This window comes from Hirundo rustica, chromosome 16, assembly GCF_015227805.2.
Source record: "Hirundo rustica isolate bHirRus1 chromosome 16, bHirRus1.pri.v3, whole genome shotgun sequence".
NCBI classification, from domain to species: Eukaryota; Metazoa; Chordata; class Aves; order Passeriformes; family Hirundinidae; genus Hirundo; species Hirundo rustica.
Genome location: NC_053465.1, coordinates 315939 through 343492, shown reverse-complemented (window position 1 = coordinate 343492; position 27554 = coordinate 315939). Strand labels below are relative to the sequence as shown.

Here is a 27554-nt window from a genome sequence, read left to right as displayed (position 1 = left end):
GAGGGGCTGTGTGTGAGGGGCTGCTTGTGAGGGGCTGCATGTGTGAGGATTTGTGTGTGTGAGGGGCTGCCTGTGTGAGGGGTTGTGTGTGTGAGGAGCTGCGTGTGTGAGGAGCTGCGTGTGTGAGGGGCTGCGTGTGTGAGGGGCTGCCTGTGAGAGGGGCTGCCTGTGTGAGGGGTTGCGTGTGTGAGGGGCTGCGTGTGTGAGGGGTTGTGTGTGAGGGGCTGCCTGTGTGAGGGGCTGCGTGTGTGAGGGGTTGTGTGTGAGGAGCTGTGTGTGTGAGGGGTTGTGTGTCTGAGGAGCTGTGTGTGTGAGGAGCTTTGTGTGTCTGGAGCTGTGTGTGAGGAGCTGTGTGTGAGCGTCTGCCTGTGTGAGGGGCTGCGTTTTTCTGGGGTTTCATGTGTGAGGAGCTCTGTGTGTGATGGGCTGTGTGTGTGATGGGCCGAGTGTGTGAGGGCTGTGTATGAGGGGCTGCGTGTGTCTGGGGTTGCCTGTGTGAGAGGCTGTGTGCCTCTGGGGCTGTGTGTGAGAGGCTGCGTGTGAGGGGCTGTGCCTGAGGAGGACACGCGGCTATGAGGATGTGCGGGACGAGATGAGAAAGCCACACTCCCCTCTGTCTCGCCCCGCCCTCCTGCCCTTCGCCGGCCCCCGGGGCCGGGTTCCGCCGCCTGCGCCCGCCCCGTCCCTCGCTCCCCCTCGCTCTCCATCCCTGCCCCCGGGACTTCCCTTCGCGCTCTATTCAGCATTGCCGCGCCGCTACCCCGGCATGTCCCGCAGCCGGGCTTCGCCCAGCGCCCGGCCTCTGTAACGCCTCCAGGCGCGGGCGAGGCGCGGCCGAGGGGCTATGGGGGGCTCCTGATGGAGCGGGGAGCGGAGCGCCCGGCCCGCGCCGCCACCATGGAGCCGCCGCCGCAGCCGCCCGGCGCCCCCAGCGCGGCCGAGCCCGCCGGCTGCCCCAAGGACACCGACCGCCAGCTGCGCCTCCGCCTTTGCGTCCTCAACGAGATCCTCAGCACCGAGCGCGACTACGTGGGGACCCTCCGCTTCCTGCAGTCGGTGAGTGGCACCGCGGGGCTGGGGAGCGCTCTCGGGGGCACGGCGGGGCCGGGCGGACGGCCCGGAGCGGCTCCTCCCGGCGGGCCGGGGGCCGCGGGGGCGGCGGGGCACAAGTTGTGGAAGTGCCCGTGCCCGGGTCCGCGGCGCCGAGAGAGGGTTTGTGCTGGAGAGGCCCGGCGAGGGGCCGGGCGCGGGGCCGCCGGCAGCGCGGGGCCGGCAGAGCCGCGATTCTCTGGTCCCCGGCGCGGAGCGGGTACAGCGCCGGCCCCCGCAGCGCGCCCGGCCCCGCCGACCCAGCGGGGCGTCTGCTCTCGGAATGCCCCGTCCCCTTGGCTGTTGTTTAGAAGCTGCTTTTACTCCCCCTTGGAAAGTCTACCCTTACTGACAGTTATTTATAAATAAGTATTGTACGTATATCTTTGTTTAATGGTAAACATAAATTTGTGATTGTGCCGGGTGTGTTTGTGCGTGTGGAAATAATTATACCTGCCTCTGAAATTATTCATGGTCTAATTCAGAAGAAAAAAATCCATCTGAATGTTTCCATTTTCCTATATGGGTTCTAAATGTGGAATTCATCTGTGTGCCACCGCACTCCTGTAAATGACTAGAAGAGCCTGCAGTAAAAGTTACTAGATAACAGATACAGCATTAAAAAAAACAAACCAAACAAAACAAACAAAAACAAACAAAAAACAACCAAACCAAACAAACAAAAACAACTAGTGATCACACAGAGATCAAAAATCAAAGCAAAGAAAGTCTCTGCAGAGATTTCTAAAAGGTTGGTCAGGGCAGAAATTCTTTCTGGTGTTTTCCTAGATAAAGACTAAACTCTGGCTTCATCTAAAAGAGCTTAGACCCTGGGCCCCTTTTGACCTGTCCTGGCAAGATTTTTGTTTGTTTGTTTTAAAATCAGTTTGTCTTCAGTGTTTTTCAGATTCACCAAACTGTGTAGCATAAACGATAAATGACAAGGATGTGGTTGCTTTATGAACTAGTCTCTACTTGAACCTTCATCTTCTCTCTCCAGCAGTTGAACTCAGAGCCTTTAATTTGAATTTTGAACTAAAGTGCCAGTTAGCTTAATTTAGAACTGCGGTTCTGTCTCAGTGTGAGGAGGTTTTCTTCTAAAATCTGTAAGATGTAGAAGAGCCCCACCCTACAGACAAAACAAAACCAAAATCCCTCAGAAAACTCCTCTGTCCTAAGTACTGAATTTGAGATTTTGTTAGCTGCAAGCTAGAATGTAGATTCAAGCTATATATATTTTTAATTCCGGTTCTCACTGCTAAATGTATTCACAGTGTTAGCTAAATGGGATTTTCATGTATTAAAAAAACCCAAAACAGATCTTTTATTTATTTGTATTCATTAACTTGGCCGTTTTCATTAGAGCAGTAGTGAGTAATATGCCCTAGGTAATGGCAGGAGAAGATCCTGACAGAGTGCACTCTCTGAGGTCTTGGCTGGCACTGCTGGCACTCAGAGCCCTTCTGAGGCACTTTGTCACCAGGTGTAGAGTGGCTGTAGTATTATCGTGTGGTGTTGGTTCTGGAATTGCAGCTTTACCCCCCTACAGAATTTGTGTTTTGCTAATTATGTTTGGATAAAGCACTGAGGGATAGGATCTTTCTTATCTCTCAGCCTTAGTTTAGAGCAGCATTCATACTTCATGCACATGTCAAATATTCATGTGCTGTCCTAAATGGTGTCAGTTTCTTCAGTCATTGACCTACATCTTACTGACTGAATCTCTGTACAACTGCTTTTGGATAGATGAATGATGTTAGTCCCAAGGAAAGGAAAATGAGGATCTGCTGTAGCAGGTGAAGGTAAAAGGAGCAGTAGTGGGATAGAATTTTTTTAAAAAACATTTGGAGTGTAAAATATTTTCTGCATAAATTATGTGGATGGCCATAACTTAATCTTTCTAACAAGACAGCCCACAGGAAAGAATTCTGCCCTACCTCCCCTACTGGACAGCCAACACAACGTGCAAGGATAATATCACCTATATAATCACTAGGATTAGATGCAGTTATAGGCCAAAAGATTTGCTTTATGACACCGATGAAAGTACTGCTGTAGCCCTGGGACTGTGTTATCTCAGCTCTGCTCGGCCTCACAAATGCAGGCCACGTAACTCGTGTGTGTTGGCTCTTCTGAGCATGCTGGCATCGCTGCGCAGGAGCCACCCCTCCTGCCTCATGGATCTCTGTTTCCCCCACTCATGTTCTGAGTGGGCAGCACTTACCCAGTGCAAAATAAACGTGCACTGTTATACTTCCTGGAGTAATAACACACCAGGTTAACACTCCAGTGTGATTGGTCAAGGTTAGTTGTTTTTCCATAGTGTGAAATGGTTTGTACTCCATATGATCCACATGTAATTTTGGCTGCACTGAAAGACTGCAATTCTGTGCAAGAGAACTGCAGTACCCAGATCTTCTGGAAACTTGTTCCTGTCAAAAAGGAGATGAGACAGATGTGGGGTGTGGGTTCCTTTGCTTAAGAAACTTCAATAGCTTGGGTTAAATAAAGGAAAGCTAAATCTCGTATCTTTCATCATCATAATGAGTTTCCTTGGAGTAGGCTGGGACAGTTGTGCTTATGTGAGGAATCTGTGCTCTTGGTTAAATATTTGCTATTGAAGCCTTAGTCCTCATTAAGTGTTCTCAATAAACAATGTTTTTAAAAGCAAACAGCTAAATTCTATGGGTTTATTCACAGCACTGAAGTTGCTTGCTAGCAGCAGCTTCCTGTGTTCCCTGGTAATGTACAAGAATCTCTTAAGTATTTAGAATCTTGTAAGTATTTAATGCTAAGCGGTTGCAAATAAATCAAAGTAACTTCAATTTACTTACTGCATTTTAGTCTGTTTTAGGAGATGAATATGTGATTGTGTTTAAGGAAAGGTTTCCTTTTTCTTTTTCTATGCTTAGAAATGTTTTCTCACTTAGCTGCAGGGGAAAATAGGGTCATTATTCGTATAAGGACACAGTCCTTACTTGCTTTGCCTAAAAGATTGTGGTCCGTATTTTGTTTTCATAAATTAATAAACTGAGTATATAAAGTTAAATATAAAGTATAATTAAAATTATAATTAAATAATTAAAGTTTTAGAACATGGAGTTCTATTTTCTAACAATAAAAATTGTTTTAGGCGCTGTTAAGACTATTTTATTGTGAGTTGTGTACTCATTTAATGAAAATGCTACAGATGTTTATTTATTTAAATAAAGTTGTCTCTATAATCTGTTATGCTTCATACCTAAAGTAATTTTGACAAATGGAGTTATATCTGCAAATTTAACTTGGATGTCCCATCATTTTTCACTTTGTATGTGATTTGTAGTAATTTTATTCCATTTAATTTTGGACACGAGAAGGCCTTCCTAGTCAGTTTAGCTCCTGTTTAGTTTCTGGTACGCCTGTTGATACTTGTATTATATGTGTGTGTGTATATATATATAATATATATAATATATTTTATATATATATTATATAATATATATAATATAATATTTTATATATATATATATATTAATGTGTATTATCTATTATAGCAGAGTTTAGGATTCAATTCATCCTGTAGCCTCTTTTAACTCTTTAACATATACAGAAATGTTTATATTGTCCTATGTAATTTTGTAAATACTTCTTTTTGTGTGTGACAGAATCCCACCAGACGATAATTTAATTAGAGTGACCAGCTGGATAAATGCCAGCATCTGTCTGGTGGCATACAGTGCTGTGCACGAGTGTTGGGCTGCCAGCACACTGCTGGAGGTGCAGCATCTGCAGGGTGCAGCACTCAGGCTTACCCAAGCTCTAGGTAGCTGTTCTTGAGTGTCGGTTGGTATGGAGAAGTCATGCACAGTTTGTTGGGGAAAGAAGGGTTGTGGTGTGTTTGACTGTTGCATGGTCATTGCACAGAAACCCAGTCAAATCTGACACTAGTATTTCAGTAATTAAAGACCAGCTCTCAAGTAAGGAGATGCAGGAGCCCTGAGCAATTTTGGATATACTCATTGAGCATCATTCTAAAAATAGATGAAATAGTGAGTACACAGTAGTTAGCTGGCAGGTTTTTAAAGGGTTTTTTAACCATTTTGTAGATACAATCATGAATTACATGTGGAAGTGTTGGAGCACTAGTTATCCAATACACTGGATTGCAGTGGTAGATACTTTGTTGCATCACCTTTTCCCCCCCCCCCCCCACATTCGTTTATTTCACCAAACATTCAGCTCAAACCTGCACGTGCAGCTACCACAGCTTAGATAATAGTGATTATATAAAGCCAAATTGTTCTCTACATTGTATATAAATATGTCTCTTTCATCGTTCCAGAGACAAGCCACCAACTTGTAAATTTTAATGTCAGAATGACATGGTGTACTTTTAGCTCGAGCAATTGCTGTTTGTTTTATGCAGGCATGAAAACAGTAGGAAAGGTGAAGTGTTCTCTACCAGATAGGTATCAAATTGGATAAGTAATTGTACCAGTACTATTTTTAGGTTTTAGTATCATGCATTCTTTTATTGTTGTGAAATATTTTTCCTTTATTTTTTATGAAAACTACAAGTCCTCTTCAATCCTATCAGTTGTATAAATGTTACGTTAGGACATGTGCCATCAGATAAATTAGACCACATCCTACTGACTCAAAATATTTATGTTTTGCTCCCCTTTCTTGCTTGCTTTGTAGGTGTAATTGATCTGTCTCTGGGTTTTGCACTCCACCCATCTTGAAACATGATAAGCATCACAGGCTTTGTTTGGTCTTCCCCCCCTCCCCCCCCTTCCCTTTCTATTTCACAATCTTGTTTGCATCTAAGATGAGGCTCTGGTGCTCTAATAAGGTAGCAAACAGACCATTTGTGTCGGCTGTGAGCTGTGGTTTCCTGTCCTACCCTGTTTTCTGCCTGTTCACCCTCAGCAGATACAGATAAACGCTGATTCTGGAAGGTGAACCATATGGTTTGGGTAATGTTGCTCCTTTATTACGATACAGCTAAAAGAGCGCTTGGGGAAGAGGAAGGAGATGGGAAAGGAAATTGTTTGGAAGTGATCTAAATTACCTTTGCTGTTTTGGGTCAGTTGGCCACCTAGAGTAATTTGTTAGAACTGGAAATGATCAAGATGTTCCTGTTTAGTTTTAAAGTCACAGAGCTTTTTTTTTTTTTTTTTTTTTTTAAGTCTGGTTCGTGATATATGTAAATTGAGGAAGATTATGGCTTTCATTTTAAATGACATGTTTGTAGCCCTTCTGGTTGTAAAGCACGAATTGAAGATAGAACGTTAGCAAAACAAAAAAAGCCTCTTGAGTTTTTAGAGGCTTTCGTTTTGACTCTTGAATTTGGGGTTGGCAGTTTCGCTAGTGGATTTTTCTATTTAGACCAAGTGTAGTGCAAAATCAACAGCTAAGGCTGAAATGCAAATAGATTAGAAGGTTCTTTTGCCCCAGATACAAAGAAAGAAAGTGAAGAAAACAGTCTGGTTGTAGAAAGATGAAGCAAAAGTGAGAAACTGAAAAGCGGAACAAAGCAAAGAGAAAGCTCTGAAAATATTTATTTGTCAGAGCCTGTGGTCTAGAGAGCCCAGTTTACAGCCACAGGTCTAAGATCAGCACTGGAGGATCCAGAATATCCAGGTCTTCTCCTACTCTGCGCTGTATGAGCTTAGTGTGCCACTTTGAAAATAGTGTGCTGAGCTCATGCCTTTTGCAGTGAGGCTTTACAAATCAGTTACGTAGGAGTACAGCAGGTTTTTATGTGAAAGAAGGTGTTTATTCTTTTTGCACTCTCACAGAATTTCCATGGTGATAAAATATCAATAAATTCCCTGTGTAGTTTCACCAGTTTACTGCTATACAGGTGAGAACTAAAACTAATTTCTTTTTTGCTTCCCTTAACTCATTCCAGCTTGGTGTGCATCTGACCCTTTTGTTACCCTTTATCTCAGACCTACTTTGGTCGTGTTACATCCTTCGGAATGAGGTGTCTGACCTCGTTCTGGCTCTGGTCTCTCCTCTTGGTTGCTGTGCCGTGATCAATCAGCCTTTTTGTCCTTTGTCCCTCCCTCTCATTTGAGGCATGCCCGTTGTTGTTTGAGCATGTGCCATGATGTCTGAGGGAGAAGGGAGTGCTTGGCTGCCCTGGGCTTTCCCAGAGCCACACTGGTGCCTCTGCAACAAAACTCTCCTGCAATAGCACTGTGGGAGCTGAGGAAAGAGAGGGAGAGAGTCCCTGGGCTCTGGTAGGAAAGGGCATGGGGATCAAAAAGTGAACCAAGCATTGCAGAGAGCAGAGTATTAGAGTTGCTCGGTACATAGCTGGACTGTATGGATGCATGTTTGATTTTACAACATTTTTGCCTGATATTTGCAGGAAGTAGACTGATACCCATAATGGGAACTTGTTTGTCCCTAAATACAGGAAACAAAAAAAGTTTAAAAGCTTTGATAATTTTCCACTCCCCAGGTCACACAGTATTTCTGCCATAGGCAGGAGTACTGGTTTGAGAGGGTAGGAAATGTAATTCTTCAATTTTACATTGTATCCTAGCGTCCTGAAAGGCAGCTTTGGAGAGAATCTTGGCAAACCGTCCCATCATGTTCTGTTAGGGAAAGATCTTAGTTTTTGATGGTTTATCCTTGTGTTTAGATGTTGTTAATATTAGAAATGTCTTCTTAATGCTTAATATACCGTCTAATCTTTTTAGTGCTCTTTTTTCCTTTGCGTCAATCCCTTAAATGCTTCAAGAATGTTTTTACATTTTGCTTCAGATTATGGCAAATTGTCAAATTGTTTCATTTGCTTTCTCAAAAATTATTTCATTTTACTTCTGGTAATTCCTGCGCTGTTACCTGGATTCTCTAATCTGTTTGTGTCCTGAACTCTAGTGCCCAGAACACCAGGTGCAAGGCACTCCCAAGGCTTTAGTAGTACTAAGTGAGGCAGTGGATTATTTAACAGGCGTTGTACAGTATACAGAGTATTATTGTCACAGGAGAGAAAGGTTTGTCTGAGTTTGTACCTGCATTTGGGAACAACTCATTCCTCATGACTGTGACTAGGTGTCGGCATACAGCATTTACAGGAGCAGTCGGGTAATCAGACTGCTGGGGGTGGCCTGCAAATCCAACACTGAACTCTCCTAAGGGGAAGAGAGTGATGTGATTGCAGGCCATCTTTCCTCTGTGCACATCCTCCCAGAGGCATCTGACACAGAGGGTTTCTGAGGCTTGAAAAAGCAGGGCCCCCAAGTAGAGTGTCTGCCTTTGGGCACCCAGATGAGTCTGTGACAGATTAAGCTTTCAGAAAATGACTTACTTCTGTTGCCTGCCTATTGCTTGCTTCAAGCGCTTACAAGAAAATATAAAGGGACTGTGTGAATTTCTGTCTTCTTTCCAGCTGTAGAATCCCTTTTCTATTTTTGTCTCCCCAAATGGATTTCCAGCCTGCAATGGTAAAGGCCTTGCATAGTAATGTTTAATGTGGTTTAGGATGTAAATGGTGATATATCTTTTGGTTTTGATGAAGCTTGAAATTCCTGTGCAAATGGCAGCCTGTCCTGGTTACCAGGAGTGAGTACAGCTAGAGAAGAGGAAAAACTCAAAATAAACAACCATGTTGTTTCTCAATCGGCTGCAAAGACTTCTTGTGAAGCAATGCAATTCATGCAAAACCATCTTATACAGACTGAACACTGACTGCTTTTCCCTTCTGTATCACAAATCATAGGCTTGGACTGGTGATTGCAGCAACAGCATGCATGAGATTTGATCAAGTGTTGGATTTAAATATTGCTGCAGATGAAGAGTCCTGCTTAATTACCCAGTCAGGCATGATTAAAGCTTTCACACTACCTCTGCAGGTGTGATTGAGTCAAGCTGTAGCAGACGTAGAGAACTGCAGTGGATCTGTACTGACAGAACCTCAGGGTGGCTGGTTAAAACACTTGACTTCTGCATATCACTGTCACCTTTCTGTAGATGCCATTCATCTGAAGAGACATTGACTCCCTCTGAACTGCAGATCTCAAGAGCAAAGTAAGTGAAAACAGCTCTGTGATGAGAAAACTGTTTCTTCACTCTTCCTAATGAGTCTTCCTCCTTGCTTGCACAGCTGAATGCCATATGTTAGGCCATGAGACACTTAGTGCCCAAAGCTGAATATTGCTCAGATAGGCCACTTCACACCTAGGGACAGAAAGGCAGCATTGACTGTTCTGGCATTGTGAGGCTCATCTTAGGCCTGTCTGCCCTTTCACCTAGTCCTATCAGCACAAGAACTTGTTACAAACCAGCTGGCAATGCCACTTCCTACAGTTCCGGAAACAGTGACAATTTTATGTCATGTATTTTCGAGTTGCAGAGAGTGCCATAGATTTCTAAATCCTGATTATTTAAAGGTTGGTATGAGATAATGGGATTGTGGAACTGAGTTACAGGAGCATTTATGTTCATGTGAGGATGCTGGGTCATTCTCACTGCTATTCCCATTGCTGAAATTATTTTTTATGGAAGCATATCAGCCATACAAATTGTTGCACTTCGTCTGTCTCATGACTCATGGAGTAAATTTTGTGACCATTCTTAACCTTTCATTTTGTACTTCAGGTTTTGCTGTAGTCATTCTTGTGTTAACTGGTTAATTTGTTGGTTCCAAAACCACTTTGCTTATCTAAAATGAGGACACTTCTTTTAAAAGCAAGTGCAGTTATTTAGTCCTTAAAAATCTTTGTAGACTAGTCTTAATTTATTTGTCTCAGTGATAAACTTTCAGTTCAAAAAAAAAAGAAGGAGCAGACCATCTGACAGGCAGAGTGCCGTTTATATATTCCTTGTGGATTTGTCAATTGTTAAGATCCCACTAGCTAAGTGATAGGACCAACGTTTCCAGGGTTCCTGCCTCAAGCATATGTTAGAAACTCTTTGACTACATGTTTTGGGTGTGAAACTTGATGTGATTGGGCCAGGGGTTTGATTTGCACAAATGAGGTTGCTGGTTTGGTTGTGAACCAGAGCTGCTGCTAGTGACACCAAACCTATATCCTTTTTGCTGACATGTCTTGGCCCAGGGTGTCAGAATGGGCAAATGCTAATCCCTGAGGCACACTGCTTGCCCCTTTCCTGAGAACACCTCTTTTACAGAGAGGTTGCTGCAGTTCTTTGCACCAGTGACCCTGACTGCTGAGATTGCCACCAAGGAATTGATGCTCATCTTTGGGATCCAAGCAATTTACTAAGAAACAGCTTAAAGCCCAAAAGTCTCATTTTATTGGATGTCTGTCAGATGTTTACTACCTTTGTACATGACAGAGTGGGCTTAGATTTTAAAGCCTAACAACATCATCCATATCTTCTTACACCTTCTATCTGCAGTAAATCACATTAGTGGTAACACTTTTGTGTTGAAAATTTTGCCTGCTCATGCTTCTGGCATCCTAGCATGGTTAATTTGGACCAGCCTGTCGTGGGATACATGAAGGAAATACTTGTCAGGAAAGAGGGGAAAACATAAAATGTTGTATTCAGGGATTATTTTGGATACTGAGGAAGATGACTATGAGAGTATGAGAGGAGTTCCCTGATATTCAAAGTGTGTGTGTCACTGGTGGAGAGCCTTGCTTTGGCAGCAGACTCCTGATAAGAACTCACTAAAATGCAAATTCTTATCTCAGATAGGTGGGTGGGTTTTGGCTACACAGCAAAGTCTCTGGTCTCATGGGACTTTCCATCTAATCTGGCAATTGCTTTGAATGCATCACCTCACAGGGAGCCTTGGCTGTTAACCTCATGACCAGGTGGCTAAAAAAGCCCTTTCCATTTTGTATGAATGGGCAGTAATGGAAGGCTGTAAAAGTTTTCTGGACTCTCAAACGTCAGTCATAAATAGAATCCATGTTGTTGTGAGAAAAATGGACAAGCTCAATGTAGGTATAAATTAGTAGTCTGTGTGCTATTTAGTATGTAGGTCACAGAGGAGAAGACATGGACTCAGTGGTTAATGCACTATATTGTTAAGGAAGAGGCTTAGGCTACAAATGTAGTAAACAAAACAGTGCCACTCTTTGGCCCTGTGGCTAACTGGCATGATATGGTCCTGTATTGTGCCACTGAACTCCGAGTGTCAAAGCAGGATGGCTGCATTCAGGCTGCCTGCTGGGAATGTCCTTGGCCTATCCTAACTGGCACCATGCCTGACAATTGTTTGGGACAGTGCTAGTAAGCCGAGGCCGGAGCATGCCAGGAAACATTCTCCCAGTTTTCTCCCAGAACTGCAAGGCTCAGGCACATGTCCTGGCTCTGTGGGCTCACCAATGGAGGCATGGCCCTAGGTCCCACGCCAGGCTCTGGCGTTTAGTGCTAAAGCAGGATTCTGGTAGATTGGAGCTCACACCCAGACCCGGTGCTAGTTTTTCCTTGTTGATGTGGATGGTGTTACTTCTGATGCTTTGTTATTATATGAAAGTTCTAGGTGCCAGGCCAGAAATGCTAGAAGTATGTTTTGTCAGCCTTCCTTAGATTTGTCACTACTGACTCCTGCTATCATTACTTGAGATCTTTTATTTTCTTCAGTCTGTGGAGGAGGAGACAGAAAGGAAATACAGTTTGAATGGCTGTCAACTACTTCAGGACAGTGTGAAAAGGAACTGGATGTTACCTAATTCAGTGTCAACATTGACAGTTGTCAGCTGAGATGCTGTAGATTGAAAGTATTTGGTCCTTCATATGAAGGATGCTTGATCATTTCTATTTACTTCCCTTTTTATTGAAGAAAATCAAAGTCTTCAAATGATAATCACTGGACACTTGTATATAATTTTTTAGCTCATATCCCTCTGGGTGCTGGTGGTTCTGTTTGCTGTGTTACTGAAACTGTGCTCAGAAATCAGTTCAGATGGGAAGCAGCTGTTGTGAGGAGAAGGTGTTGACAAGACAATAAGGGCAGAACAGTGGGGGAAATTTTCCAAAGAGAGCTGCAGAAGTGCTTTTGCTTTGAGCACTGGTTTGTCAGAGGCGTGATCCCTTGACAGGAAAAGGAGAGATGCATATTGGGGAGACACTTTTCACAGAGTTTGTCTCCTTTGTTGGCTCTTAAAAATATACATGGGAAACTACCACTGTTACAAATACATGTCCTATCTTCTGTGCTGGCACAAGTCATCTGTTCACATGAGGAGAATGTGTTCTGAAAACTTGTGAGTAAATAAGTAATGGTTTTCAGGCTATATGGACCAAAGACAGTATTTTTGGGAGGTATAGTTGGAAAGTGAGATTTACCAATTAAGTTATTTATACCAGAGAAAAGTACCGTGGGAGTTTTCAACTTAGTCATTAAATGGTAGAGGGGACATGAAATATGGTACATGGAGTGCTGCAGTACCTGTTTTGCTGGGCTTTTTACTGAGCAGGCCTTCAACTTTGCCAGCACTGAACTCTCAGGGTTGTGTTGTATTCAGTCCTCTGGCTGTGACATTGCCTCCATGTTCTTGCTTGATACTGCCTTCCTTTCCATCAATTGCAAAGCCCTTGTGCAAGGACAGATAATCTTACTGTAGATGGCTTTTTTCACTTCTGTGCATTCATCCTTCTGACACTTAGAAGAAGCATTTATCAGAATAACTGCACTTAGAAGTTAGGGAACAAGAGCAAAAAGCATTTAGGAACAAAACTGGACCACTGAATTGAAAGTATAAATTTTGAACTAAACACAATTGGAAAGACTACTGGTTTTAGGTGAATGGAAGGAATCAAAAAGAAGCACAGATCAATAATTCTGTACTGAAGTAAATACTTCTGTGGTTAGAACAGGTCATAAGCCATACATCTTTACATAATCTTTCACTATTCACTAGCTATTGTGGTTCTCTGAAAAAATCAGCTGTGGACAGTTCCTGTTGTTATAAATGAAATACTTATGCACAGTTTTTATTACTTTGCTTTGATTTTTATTGTTGCATTTTTTGTATGTTTGCCAAATGCGGCAATTACTCAGTGAGCAAAACAGTCCCTGAAGAAATGTGTGTTTTCCTCTTTTTGACTGTTAAGCCAGCCTTTCTTTCTCTAAGTGCGCATGGCTTCACCTTGATTTTTGGCATGGTGAACGGATCAAGCTGATGAAACTTGCTTTATGGATCCATGTATTGGTGAAGGGTGCTGGAAGTTTTCTGTAGTTATACTGAGTAGCAGAGGAAAATAGAAAAAGAAGAAATATGTAGGGTGATACTCTGTTTTGTGTGATGTCTGGAAGAGCGCCTTTTGGGGATTCTGCTACCTCTACAGACTTCATCCTAGGGGGTGCAGAAGCCAAGAGGAGCCGGGAAAGCTCAGCCTGTTCTAGCAAGTGCCCATCACCTTGCGGTATCAGCATCTTCTGCTTGTGGAATGTGAAGACAGTGAGCAGCAAGGAACATCTGGTATTTCCACTGTGACCTCTGTTTCCTTCCATATTGAAAACCAGCTAATCTGCATCTTGATGTGAAATAAAGCTAGGAAGAACAGCCAGGCTCTTAATGGGCCTTGCCTGTTATACTGTGCATGCACTGCCATAAGAGATCCATTTGCACAATACAAGCCATCTTCCTTAAGCAGTTGCACAAGAAAAGCCACAATATTTGGAAAGTAAAGTATGAATCAAAATTTTACAGCACACAACCAGAGGAACTGAAATTTGCAAACAGCAAGCAAGAATGAAATTGCAGTGGCAGCAGTTACCATGTCCAGGTGGTGTGTGGAGGCAAGGCTGCATGACATCAGTTCTCTTTTAATGTGGCTCTGGGTGAGCTGCTGGGGCAGCATGGTATCAAAACCCAGTTCAATCTGGTGGGAAGAAGCTTTTGAGACTATTTCACTTAGAGAAGAAGAAAATTTTGTTGTGAAGTGCATTAAGAATAAAGATGCTGGTTCGTACAGCACTTTTTTGGCTGGATCATCTCTAACTATAGCACCAGTATTTAGTAGATGGAGAAACTGAGGTGCAGAAAGGCAAAATGAGTTGTCCAAAGGGTGCAGATGAAGTAACTAACAGACCCTTGTCTCCATTTCTTACCTTTAGGAGAAAAAGCTGAGCAAAAGATGTCATATAAACAATGTGACTTTTTTGTGTGAAAAAGTGCGACAAAAATGTTAATTCTTCAATTCAGTCTTCTGACAACCAGCTGACATGTGAATTGGTGGTCTTAGCTCAGTTCCAGGAGGACTCTTAGGCATAACCAGGGGCAGTGTCTGTGCACAGACAAAGAATCCATGGGTATGGGAGGCATTAACAGTCTTCCCCTCTGGGAGTACATCTGCTGGATGCAGAGACTGTGTTGGGAGAGTCTTCCTGCAAAGTGTTCCTGTGTGAACACAAGGTGTAGAATGTAAGTCTTGGCCCTTCTGGAACTGCCAGTCACCACTTTCCCAAAACTCTCAGGAAGTAGTAAAAACGTAAACAAAGAAGCTATGTCAGGTCTCAATATTACCCAGTGGCAATTGTGTGAACAGTTGTGCCCATGCTAAAATCTCGGCAAGTCCAAGTGCAAACACTTGGACATCTGGTTTCACGCTTGCCTAGTCTGTGTGCTAGCTCTAGCTGCTGAAACAAATCCTTCTCAACACTATGCAGAAGTAGTTTTTAAAGGAGTGAGTGCAAGCCTGAGTTCTGCAATCAAGCACACATTGAGCACAAAGGGTGTAAAAATTAGAAATGAGGTGAAAATGTCAGTGGTTTGAATGTACTGCTGTACAGGGGTTTGAATGACCCTGCATTCATTAGGAAGAAACCAGTCTGGTCAAGCAAAGTAAAACTGACTTAATGCTAAGCTGAATCCAAGGTGAAATTTTGAAAAAGTTCTTACAAAAGTCAGTATCTAGAGCATTTCAGTTATGTGGCTTCTCTGCACTTGTTTTCTTTTGGTGAGGAGCTGGAACTTCAGAGATGCCACAGAAAGGACGTTTCTTCCTCTGTAATTTTCTAGCTCCATGGTTCAGACTTGAAGTTTGAAGGCAAATTAAAAAAGTATTTTAATCCTGAAATTCACTGTGGAAACTTGTCCTCTGGGACAAGAGTATTTGTTTTTGGTAGATTTTGTACCCCTCTGCACAATTCTGATCTTCTACGGCTTCACCTCCTTCCCTTTCATTCATTTTAAAGATACCTCTTCAGTCCATTCTTGTTGGGTGTTACCCTTAAAAATTCTCCTTGTTTTCATATAAAAATATTCTTGTTCACCAGTTCTGACTCTGAGAGACCATGACTACTTTATTCAAACTAATCCAGTACAAAAAGAACAAAGTAGCATGATACATCTCTGCAAATCATGAGACTATTGAACCATTTGCGTAAGAGATTGGTGAGATTTTGAGCAAGAGTGGTGTGTGGAGAGGTGGAGTAATGCCCTCACAGGAGTACTACTTGCCTTTTCTCACATGCCAGCTGATGTGATCTGTCTAGAAAAGCAGGACGTGCTGAGACACCTGATCTGGTGGGTACTGTAGCACCAGGGTGGGGTTGGACTGCTTTCCTCAGTTCTGCATCCCTGCATCACTACAGCATCCTGTTGCATCTTGTATCCCACATCACAAATTCTCTGCTGTCCCCACAATCTATTTCTGTTCTGCTTCACTCCAGCAGTTCATGAGGTGGGGTGCAAGTACCTTTGTACAAGGGGAAAGAAAAGAGAGAACACGGTGTTTTCAGCTTCCTGCTGGGGCGGGGCATTGTCACTGTTGCATGGCTCAAAGGAGATGAACAGGTGAAGGTCCCCCAGGACTGGTTGATGCAGAACACAACACAACATTAATATTGTGCTTAATTTGAGATCATAATTTCAGTATTGGCCGTTGCAAACAATTAGAAATGCCAGTGTATGTGATACGCCCTTATCCTGGAATCCATATTTCACTTAATTATCTTAGAGTGCAGTAGACCAAACCAGAAGATATTCCCACGAATTTCACTCTTACTCACTGCTTAGAGCTTTACATTTGCAAGTGTGGTAAAGTGAGGTGACCGTGGCAGTTACTGCCGTGCCTGTTTGCCTGGCCCCGCTGCTTGGAGGTGAAGTCCCATAATGTGAACGGGTGTCTGGGTTTGTCTTCTCAGCTTCTACAGCTTTCTGTAAAAATGTAGGTTAAAGGCTACAGTGGTTTGTTTAAGTGCTTAAATGTTGAGTTGTGGAGGGCAGTGTTTAAGCAACAGATGCACTTTTGTCAGAAACCGAGGTCTAACCTTCAGGAGAGGAAGGAACAGAATAGAGGACAAAAATTGCTTCAGTTGTCTTGTTTAAATCAGTTTGCAAATGAGAGTCACAGTCCTTAGCCCAAATGCACATTAATTAATAGTTTGTAGTTGACAGCTGGGGATGCTGAGGATTAGGCACTTACTTTGATTTTTAGAATCAAGTAATGTTAAATACAGATGATTTTTGAGTTGCAGTCTCACAGGAGGAAATGTATTGTCTCAGTCTGCTTCTGTTTTCTAGGCTTATGTTATTTTATTGTATTTGCTGTGTAAGCAAGCTTCAGCTGAGCTGGTGGAATTGGTCAGGAGGGTTGAGACTTTGGAGTGAAGTGAAAGCAAATTTCCTGTGTGATTTGGTGTTTTTTGTTGTTGTTTCTCTTCTTTTGTGTGTGTGTATGGGGAGTAATTTGGGCATGAGTGTCCTTTTTTGTTTAATGATACACCAGCTGTGGCACCAGTGACAGAAATCTTACAATTTTTTCATTGCAAGGCTTCTCATTTAGAGATATATTACCTGTCCACTGTAATGTGCATTTAAGTGGAATTTGGCTAAGTTAGTAACTTCTGTCTTCACTCATCATTATACAAATCTTTTCTTAAACAAAGTCTCTCTTTCCCAGCAGTCTAAACATCAGGCAGTGACAGGAGCTAGATAGAAATCTCCCTGACTGTTGTGTGTCTAGGTACTATGATATTCAGTTGTCAAACGTGTCTGTTCTTCTCCTCCCTTTAGAAGCTTTTGGGTAGGACACAATCCCAGACACTCAGCATGATTTCCTGCACATACTTCATGTGAGGCTTTGTGATGCTGTCAGAATTCTGGGACGCCTCTCCAAAAGGGTGATCTGCTTTGGAGTACCTAGAAGTTTGGTGCTTCATTATATGTAGCTCTCCTTAAGAGCACGTCTGAAAAGGGCGCTTGGTGCCTGATGAGGCAAATCCTTCTATCACACCTTGTCCTTGTTGGTGCAGTTATGTTTGCAGAAACATAACTTATGAGGGAGAAGGAAGAGATGTATATGAATTTCAGGCTGGTTTCAAGTGTGAAGTTCAGACATGGTGAAATGCTATAGGAAGTTCTCTCTCCACATCTTTCTTTAATCAGCACTGAGGTGTGTGTGAGGTGTGCATGATGCGCATAGCAGTGTTTCATACCCACTGAAGAAGTTCTCATTTTCAGGAAAAACATATTTCAGGAGAGAGATGAAGAGGAACCATAAAATTCCATTTCTCCACATTCTGTCTCTTGAAGAAAATATGGGTATGGGCAGGGGAATGTAAGTATGAGAAGAAAGATATGAGTATTTCTGCTATAAAATCAACTAGGCAAGTTTTCATGGGTCCAGAACTTGACAAAAGTGATTGTACAACGGTCTTCTGATCAAGGATTAAGGGAGAATGCTGAAAAGTTAATTTAATCTTCAGATCTATGCAGCAAGGGGTTTTTTGTCATTTTTGGTGTTATTTGCACAAAACTGCTTTTTTGAGGATTCATCTGCCCTTCATCTTCCAGCTTTAATTGGAGTTGCCTTTATAGCAATTTTAGAATAAAATAACTGTTTTCAAAGTGACTCTAGTACTTATTTTAACTTTCAAGGAGATAAACAGAAGGTTATGAGTTGCTGAGAAATAAAGTATGTTTTCTTTTCCCTTCGTGTAAAGTTATTCAGTCATTTGGATTATGAGGGAATTATATACTCAAAGATATAAAGAAGATGGCAAGTGAACAGATTAGAAAAATGATGTTTTATGTATTTCAGATTCAGTTGTTTTTGTAGTCTGTGTATATATGTAAAAACTTAACTTTGCAGGCAGTTTTACAAATGCAGGAATGCTAATCGTTCTGCGTCTCTGTGCATTAATGGAGGAATACACAGCAGAGGAATAAGATTCTGTTAGGTTTGTACCTGCAACATCAGGGGAGTTGTGTGCGAGTCCCTGCCTGCACAGGGCCTGGGGCTGTATGCTCTGGGCAGAAGGGTCTGCACCCTGCTTATGCCCAGGAAGAGAAACAATGAGGCCTGGCTAGAATACTTGCGCAGTCCTACCTAAAAATCTTGTTTAGCAGTAAATTGCTGCTAGATTGGAGCAGTTTCCTCCTTTCTATATGTTTCAGTTTTTAGTTTCTAAAACTTATGCCAGAATAGTATCTCCTGCACCACACATACACAGAGACATGTATAAATACTCTGCCTGTTTATTAATGGGAGGTACCTTCTAGGCTATAGCAGAATTATGGGGTTCTTGGGTTTTTTTGTAGTGAATTCTTGTCTATTACTAATTTGAGTGGAGTCTCAATGAGTTTACATAGCAGTGGTAACTCCAAACGCATAAGCTATTGATGTATGGTACAACTACTAAAGCATGCATAAAGTCTTGGCAGAATCTGGAGTGAGTTATGTAGGGTATTCTTGTATAAAGAGTGTGATGCTAAATATTAGATGAAGCTGCTCCTCCTTAGCAGTTCATATCTGCTTTCCAGGTTTCAAATTCTACAGTTGTAGTGGCTGTTTCTTCAGCAAAACATCAAAATAAACCAAGAAAAACTTGCTATTTTTTCATACCATGCAAATCTTTCATTACATAAAATGCCAGGGAGGTCTAGATTTGCTTCAGTGGTGGGAACACAGGAGAAACTTCAGTCCCTGCTGCTTTGAACTCTAAGAGGAAAAAATGTAATCTATAAATGCGTGGAGGAATTTGAGGCCACCAGTTCTTCAGAGACAAGTAGTTCAAGCAGAATACAATGATTTTTTCGAGGGCCAGATATGAGGGAGCAACAAGAAAGCATTTCTCTTAATTTCTGGGTGATAGCTTGCTGTGTTGGAGAGCAGTTGTGCTCATAGCAGAGCCAAGAGTAGTCACAGTAAGGTATAGGCAAGCCCCTGGAAGTGAATTAAGAGAGGATTTTTGAAAAGAGAAGAAAAACACTAGAAAATCCAATGAGTAGACTTCAGGAACTGAGGTCTACTGTTCTCTTCAAAAGCAACTGAAAAGCTGTTTGTCTGACATGCTACTTCATATCCTGTCCAGTTTGTACTCTGAGTGTTTGTACCCAAAAGCAAGGAGCCAATCCATATTCTCCTGTCTGAATTTGCCACAAGGATGTCCTGCATGGGCGCTGGGCCAGTCGGCATAGGCAGCCCTGGCTGTGCTCCTTCAGAAACACATGTGGGGATCGCAGCCTACCGAAAGCTTTTAGGCAGCTTCCCTGACTGATTATTTCCTGTTACCTGATTTTATGTATTCATAATGTTTATCCTTTTGGTCTCATTGAAATCTGTGGGGGCTCCTTAGTATATCTGAGTGAAAAGTTAGGAAGTTTAGTTTGAGGTGTTTCTTTGGTACCTCGAACTGAGCAGGCTGACATGATACTGAGACAAAGGAATAGCCCACATCAACTGGCTGAGAGCAGGGACAGTGGCTTCCAGCAGCAGAGGGGTAACCAAGAAAAGAGGTGTTGAAGTCCTAAATCATTCCAGTTCTTAAGAAAGTAAATGTGACTTACTTTTGTAAGTCAATCCAAACAATTTACTCTGACTTCTCCAAAAGCCAAACATGTTTAAAAACAGAACATATCCGTAAAGACACAAAAAGTGTGGAATTAAAAAAAAAAAAAAAAAAAGTAAAACCAGTGAAACAAGAGTAATCTTGGAAGTATGCATTTCACTAAAGTAAAAATGGGAAATCCAGTTTTGTGAGGCTGTTACCCATGATAGGAAAGATACCACGGGGGACATCCTGTGATACTGGACAGGTATTTCACATTTGGGAGAGGTTAATAGTGTAAAATTACTGCCTAAGTCATCTTTTTTTACCAGGTAATTTGTTTTATTTCTGGTTCCAGATATATCCTGAAAATACAGGGACTTGAAGATTCTGTGGCAATGCAGCAGATGACAGTATGAATTTGTGATATGACTATCAGAACACTAATATCCTCTGTCATTTGAAGCAAAATGACCTAACTTGTTTAAGAATTTTCTCCTTCTAATTGGGACAGCATTTAATTCCCCCACATTTCTGGCTAGTCACTTCGGCCAAAAGAGTAAGTGTGCTTTGCCTGGATTCTCAGAGATATAAATCACTGGACTGTTTTCAGTTGTACATTGAAATTCTCCTTCTGGATTCTCCTGGGGAAACCAGACTCTGTCAGCTTTCCCTCCATGCCTGGCTCTCCTGTTTCTGTGCACAGGAGCACTGCAGTAGAAAGGAAGTTTGCTCTGCAGTCAAAAGAATTTTGCCCTTGTTCATAAGTTACAATTTAGCTCCAGAGCCTTGCTGGGTTCACCTTTTTCTAAACTCTTGGCATCCAGCTGCCTCATTTCCACTTGTCTTTGTCCAGGATAGTTTTCTTTTGCTGAGAAGTGGCTTCCTCACTCCATTTCTTTAGTAATTCAGCTGCATTTTTTTGCTCCTGTAGACAGTATTTCCCCATAGCGCTTGCCTCACAGCCAGGTATTCCCACACTTTATAAATATGCTTGCAGTGGTGCCATAAGCTGTCCCTTCTTATTTATGGATAGAATTGCAAATTTGATCCATATGGTGTTGTTTTTTAAAGTCTGCTTCTGAAATCTGTTTGCAAGATATGATCTGCCTGAACATATGCCTGATCACCTGTTTTTGGGAGATCTCCTTTCAGGATTGTGTTATTTTTGCTGTATCAAAGTTGTGCTTCACTAAATTATATGAGTCAGTGGAACTGAATCCTTTTGTTTGCCACAGCAGCACAGGTAGTGTCTAAAATCTCCTTAGAGTTATGTGCTATTTTGTCAGAATTTTTCCTGAAAGACTTAGTGCTCTTTGAGCTTAATAAGAAAAAATACTATTTTATGATCTGTAGAAAATGGCAATTAATGATCCACTTAGTAGTAATTACTAGCTTTGTATGAGGAGACATTTGACAGTAGTTCTTGCTGTACCAGGGGTTTGGGTTTCTCTGCCAGTGCTTTTGATGGGGCTTGTACTCCCTGGATGGGTCCAAGCTACCCAGTTACAGCTTGCACACAGTCCTTCTTGGTTTCATTTGGAGACTTAGTCTCATGCAATTTGTATTGCCTCTCTTTGTTTTCTCTCATTCTGTTATCTTTTTATGTGTCTACATTCCTTGGTTTTTAAAACCAGCAAACAAAAATTCTTTGGTGTTTAGGCTGCCTTAGCGTTTTTTCTTAAGCATTGTAAATTGTCACTAAATGCCATAAGGAGGTCTCCAACAGCTTCAGTTTTATGAAGTTGTATCTCTGTTGAATAAAGAGCTCCACAGTTGTACAGCAGAGATGTGTGATGGAGTATGGTGAAGTCTGTGCTTCAGTCAAATTGAGACCAGCTTGTGGAATCAGTGTATGAGTGCTGAAAGTTTCCGAATTCAAAAGGCAAAGAATTAAAATTCCTCCGTCCCAACCCCCACTCCCTCCAACATCCTTCTTATTTCAAAGGCAGCTAAACTCTCATGGTTGATACGCCTCTGCTCGGTATCCTTTGCCATGTAGTTCATTTGTTGGTCCATAATTAACAATTTTAACACACTCAGCTTCTTGTTCCTCTAGGTAGAAATCATGCTGGCAGATCAGCAAGGAGGAGCATAGGTGGCATTGTCGCCTTCTGTGGAATGCCCAAACTATGCCAGTCCAAGGGACACAGCTCTGGTTTGTACATACATTAAAGTCCATTAGTAGCTGGCTTTGACGAGTGACTAGTTACTGTAGGTGGAAAAATATAATGCAAATAGCTTTTGTCCTGAACTTTCAAATCAATGTGGTTGTGGTGTTAGAAAGACTTGCAGACCAGGAATATTTTATCATCACCTTCCACAAATTCAGGGCCAACAGAACGTGGCAAAATCTGCTTTTGAGTGTTAGTGCCACACTGCCCAGAACATTTAGGACAGAAACCCAAAGCCTCTTTGAGGCAACTTCTAGCCACTGTTGACAACTACAAAACAGTGGTTTTAATCCTTTGGTATATAGCATCGGGAGAAGTTAGAACTGCCTCATCTGTCTTACCATGAGTCACCATCCCAGCAGTAACAAGCTGTTAAAAAGTCCCTTTTTTCACAACTAGATAATGTTAACTGTGAGCAGTTTTGAAGTTTGTTCCTTGGAGGAATTTGTCCCTGCCCTCTGTGGCACTTCTGGAAATGTGAGGACTCATGCACATCACAAGCACTCGCAGCCTGGAGAGGTGAGTGTGTGCATGCACAGGGAGCAAATGGACGAGTGCACTGATCATCCTACCTGCTGGTGTTACCCTGGTGCTGCCCTGCTGCATGTGCAACTCTGCAAAAGGACCACTCTACTGCCTCCAGTCTTCTTCAGGTCAGCAGAGTGCTGAGGTGGTTATTTAGGATGCAGACTTGTCTTTTTTATCCTGTGCATTGTACTGCTGAGCAAACTTTGATGAGGTTTGTTTTAAATCACACTGATTCCTGAAATCAGGGAGAGGTTTTTAATCCATATCAATATTGCCTCAAACAGACATATTCAAAATATAAACCACTATGTTTTCTCACAGCAGAATACTCACTATTGCACTAACCCTTGCTGCGAAGGTCTCCTCCCTTCTGCGCTGCTTTTTGACTAATTGGAATAAAATGCAACAAAAAGAAATTAGCTTTAATAACTGTTGTTCTTATTAGCAGGTAGGTCATAGCTAGTTTCTGCACTTCTGTTCCCCACTAGTTTTCATTTTTGCATAAAATTGTGGTACTGTAGGGGAACATGGAAAGAGGCAAGAGTGCAGAATGAGGCGAAATCTTGCTTATCATATGGTCCAATTAAATAACTAATTCCGTGGCTTTGTGTCTCAGGTTTCATGGGGAAATGGTGGTTTTACTATGGCTCTTGGTGTTAGCACCAGATTTCCCCCTTTTCTGCATGGTAATCGTCAAAAAACAGGCCAGCATGGACTGTGTAGGTCCTTTCAAGCTGACACCTGTTACCATCTTTATTTACTTTCTTTTTTTTCTTTTTTGCACACTACAATGTTAATAAACTACTTTTTCCCAGTGAGTGAGAACAGGTGACATCAGTGCAGCCAGAATTCATGCTGTAATGGGGAGGTCAAGTGCATTTTCTGTGCTGCTGCTTCCTCCCAGTTAACTAATGCAGAAGTTACAGCTTCAGTGTACAGATTTCCCTTTGAAACTTGCTGTACAAAACAGAGATCTGCTAGCTTTGCAGAAATTTTGTTTATCACACGAGCCGTCTGCTTGTGCGTTCAGCACAAGGGGTGGCGGGGCACTGCTCTGTTCTGCAGACTAGGAATGGCTGCAGGAGCCTGTGAGCTGTTCCAAGAACAGGTGCCAGCGTTTGAGAGCTTTGCCTTCCCTTCCCTGCACACATCAACATCTCTGAGAAGTATCAGTTTGATTTGGGGGGAGACACAGAAACAAGTACATCATGGGAAAGGGAACAGGAAAGAGAAAAATGGCCAGGTTGGAGGGGGAAGGGGAGAAGTGGCCAAGGAAAGAGAAATGAAGACAGACAGAAAGACAGAGAAAGAACTGTTTCCCCTTTTATGAGGAAAGGGAGCCTTCAAATCAGGATGACTGAGTTCAGCTGTTCAGGCCACTTTATACCCATGAACTTGCAATTAAATGCGGAAGTGGGAAACAAAAGACGGGCTAAAAGAAGATATTGTTAAATAGTCGGCATTGGAGGATGTAGAGGGAAACTCAGAAAATGGACAGAGCCCAAGTCATGAATAAGCACTCAGTTTCCTGGGATTCTGCTGTGGGTGGGAGGAGTGCTGGAGTTGCTGGAGGCCTCTGTCTTTCAGAAGCGCTGCGGTGGCAGAGACCCTTTGTGCTTCTTCCCTGGTTGCTGCCACAAAAAGAGGTTTTATTCAATTTCATGATGCTGAGTCGACAGGCCTCTTTCTACTAAGCAAGGGGTTTATTCCTCAGGCCAAACTCTCTGAGAGGCTCTGTGAACCTTGACTGTTGTTTGGTTTGGATGTACATTGTCTGCTGCTTGAATTTTTCTTGATCTTTTGCCTAGAAAACCTCACCTGGTTCCTGTTTTGCTTTGGAAAATTACACATGCCTGATCAGTTTTTCCTGGATTATTTCACAGTATGGAGACACCCAAAAGGAGTCAAGACTGTTACATTGTGGGCTGGCCAGATGGTTCTGAAGGTTTTTTGATGCCTTTATATTGTGGGGGGCAGGTAAGACCGATTAAAAGCTTGCCTACTCTCCTAATGGCAGTTCACACACATTTCTAGCAACCTGTGCTGGTGAGAGGTAATCCCCACTTATTCCTGTGAGTCCATGTGCTTCTTGCTTCTGGTCAGAAGGCAAGCTAGTATAATCAAAACATTATCTAGAGCTTTGAAAGCATTTTGTGATTCTTTTGTCTGGAAGATGGGGAATGGGGGTGTGATATTCATAAGAACCAGGAGCAAACAGTGATTTGACAGGTTAGGATAAAGCTGTCACATTTATTTCCTTGCCATATATTTTTTGAGTAATGGAATGGAAATAGACTTTCTTAATGTTTTGGAAATAGATTTTCTTAATGTTTTTGAAGACTTTAGTAGAACACAAAGGATGCTTTGTTGAATTTAACAACATCAGATCTACAAAATTCATAACCTGTGAGACCAGAATGGGGGGTTCTTGTGCTATAATCTGCCAAACTTAGTAAAGTAAAGAGATTTAACTTCATTAAGGAGTCAACAGAAAAGGAACGCATTCTTTAGCGTCAAGCCTCATCTCATGGGACTGTGGCGAGTATCTGAAATGCTCGTGTATTAAAGATGAGTCTGTAAACTAGTTTTTTGGGAGTTTTATTACTCTGAGGACTGAAGCAATGTTCAGATTGTAGCACGAAATTTAAACTGAAGCGTGTGTATTATTAGTAGGGACTACAGTGTGTCTTAGCCTGTAGAGAGTGAAAGTAGGTCATTCTGAGTCCTTTGTAGCATTTCAGTATCAGTTTGCCTCAGCATATGAAATCAGGCTGATGGAAGCCCTTGAATGGGGTGGTTATTTTGATATCTTCTCTGATTGATACTGTTGTAACATTCTGCTAGTTCCGTTTAACTTCTTTTCAAGGTCGTATCTTTTATTTTATTTTATTTCTTTCACATGTACAGGGTTGGATTTCAGATGCTGACCCGTGTTGGTGCTGCTGTGGAAGGGACAACAAGCAGGTTTTTTGTTAGCATTTGGCAGAGCAGAGATACAGAACGCTGATGCAAAGCTTATAGTTCCTTTTGTTGCCACAGTGCTGTGTGGATTAGGCATTGTTGTAAAGGAGACATTTGGCTGCCTCATGCCAGTTGTCTGCAAATTGTCTCTACAACGCAAATGTAGTTGTTGCATTTATGACTTCCTACAGTCAAGTATGCTGGCACCCAAATACTGTGCTGCACTACCCAATGTCAGACAGATTTGTACAGACATATGGTGGGACCAGCCTTGTGTGGATTTTGGGTTCTGTGCCTAACACACCTTGCTGTCCACATAATACACTCCCTGACACTGCAAGGTATGGCCAGACACGACGGGGAAACCCACTGAAAATTTCACCTTTTGCTGGTATCAGTAATGAGCAACTGCTTTGATGACAAACTATGACATGATTGGAAGTCTGGCAGCGATGTGGAACATTAAGTATGTTATCACATTTTCATGGATTGGAGGAACCCCCTTAAAGTTTTAAGGAACTTTGCAAGTTTGCAGAAGAGCTGGATTAGCAATCACAGAGCAGGATCTGTCCTAAATACATGCTATCAATATATGCCTGCTGCTTGTAGTCAGCAGTGTCAGGCTTGGAAGGAATGTGAAGTAAAGCATCTCCCCAAACTGAGATTGCTTATGTCTCCTGAAGTTTTGTTTGTGGTTAGGGAAAGAATTGCTGTGAGTTTTACTTGCAGAAGTTCATCTCTCCCATCTTTTCCAGCTTTCAGTACTTGTGGCTAATTTGGTAATTTGACCTTTGTGCCTAGATTCCTGTCTAAGGAAAGAAGTGCCTGTTTATAATTTTTATTTCTTTCCTCTCTGTTTTCTAGCATATGGAAAAACTGTGAACTAAGCAATGTTGATTAAATTTATTCCACATTGTTATCTACACGATTTAATCAAAACCTCTGGGGCTGCATTTTGCTTTGCCGGCCTGAACGTTCTGTCTCATGAGACCTTTCAGGCTGCTGCGTGAGTGGTCTTTGCTGCTGCCTAAGCCAAATCCCTGGAAGGACCATTGACCTGTTGCAGGCATGCATTTGCCTGTTTCTGACAACACTCACCTTCCAGTGGCATTTCTAGACCTGTCACTGTGACCAGCTGGCCAGCACATAACCCATGATTCTTTGCTTGAGCAGAGGTGGGTGGAAATGGACAGCAGATTCATGGGAGGACAGGATGAGCAGTGGGAAAAAGACAAGACTTCAGGTTCAAGTGGGAATCGACATCGGGTGGAGGAAATAAACCCTTCTGTTCTTAGCAAGATTGATTGTATATTCAATTCCAGCAGCTGGAATTGACATCTGTGTAGGATCTCTTGTGTTGCAGTCCCGCACCCACAGCCATAATGATGCACTGTGAAGGAGTTGCACATTAGAAAAACTCCATCTGTCTCTAGCTCCAGATGAACTCTTGCCTCAATGTAAACAGATGCCCCTTCCCACTCTTATTCAGGTTTCACTGTAATTTCAAAATAAGGAGACAGAAATTATTTTCTTGGTTTAGGTAATATTTCTTCTTTTCTCTGTAATAAGGACTCAGTGTAAAGAAGTAGTATCACAGTAACAACTTACACTGTGTGTTAGCAGGACTCTTGAGTAATGTAATAGAGATTACAAACAGATGCAGCAGCAACAATGCCCTTGGTAGCAGGACCAGCATTTTAAAAATACATGTGTGCATGGGAAAGTAAGAAAAGAGGGCAAGGAAAAGTGAGTAGTATCAGCCAACATCTTGTAGCAGTTGGGACAAGCTCTCAGAGTTGAGTTGTGTGAAGGGATGTAATGGAAAAAGATTGTCCTCTGCTGTAAACTGGTTGACCTGTCTCTTGGATTCAGTGCAGACAGGTGATGCTGGTCCATGCTTCTCAGGGAAGAATCATTTCTCTCAGAGGCTGAAGCACAGTCTAACTACGCAAGGAGAGATCCGGCACTGCAAGTTAGTGTGGCTGAGAATGAGGGGCAGTGTTAGAGAAGAAATACTGTGTTTGTGGAGCACTGAGTAAGGGACACAGCTGCCTCCTAACTCAGTGTGTCTGAGGTAGAAGGAGCTACGTGAAGGTAGAAGGAGC

The 27554-nt window shown here is 42.4% G+C and overlaps 1 protein-coding gene across 2 annotated transcripts in view; it reads left to right on the top strand.

Moving 5' to 3' along the window:
• The first annotated feature begins 897 nt into the window (after window positions 1-897).
• The window catches only part of PREX1 (phosphatidylinositol-3,4,5-trisphosphate dependent Rac exchange factor 1), a 120336-nt gene continuing 93679 nt past the window's right edge, over window positions 898-27554 (top strand). Inside the window, exon 1 of one of the 2 annotated variants that reach the window (XM_040079861.1) lies at window positions 898-1056. In XM_040079861.1, the coding sequence (XP_039935795.1) occupies window positions 898-1056 (159 nt within the window). Of the gene's footprint in view, window positions 1057-6032; window positions 6051-27554 lie in introns of those variants that run through there. The other variant, XM_040079862.2, reaches the window with a different exon arrangement.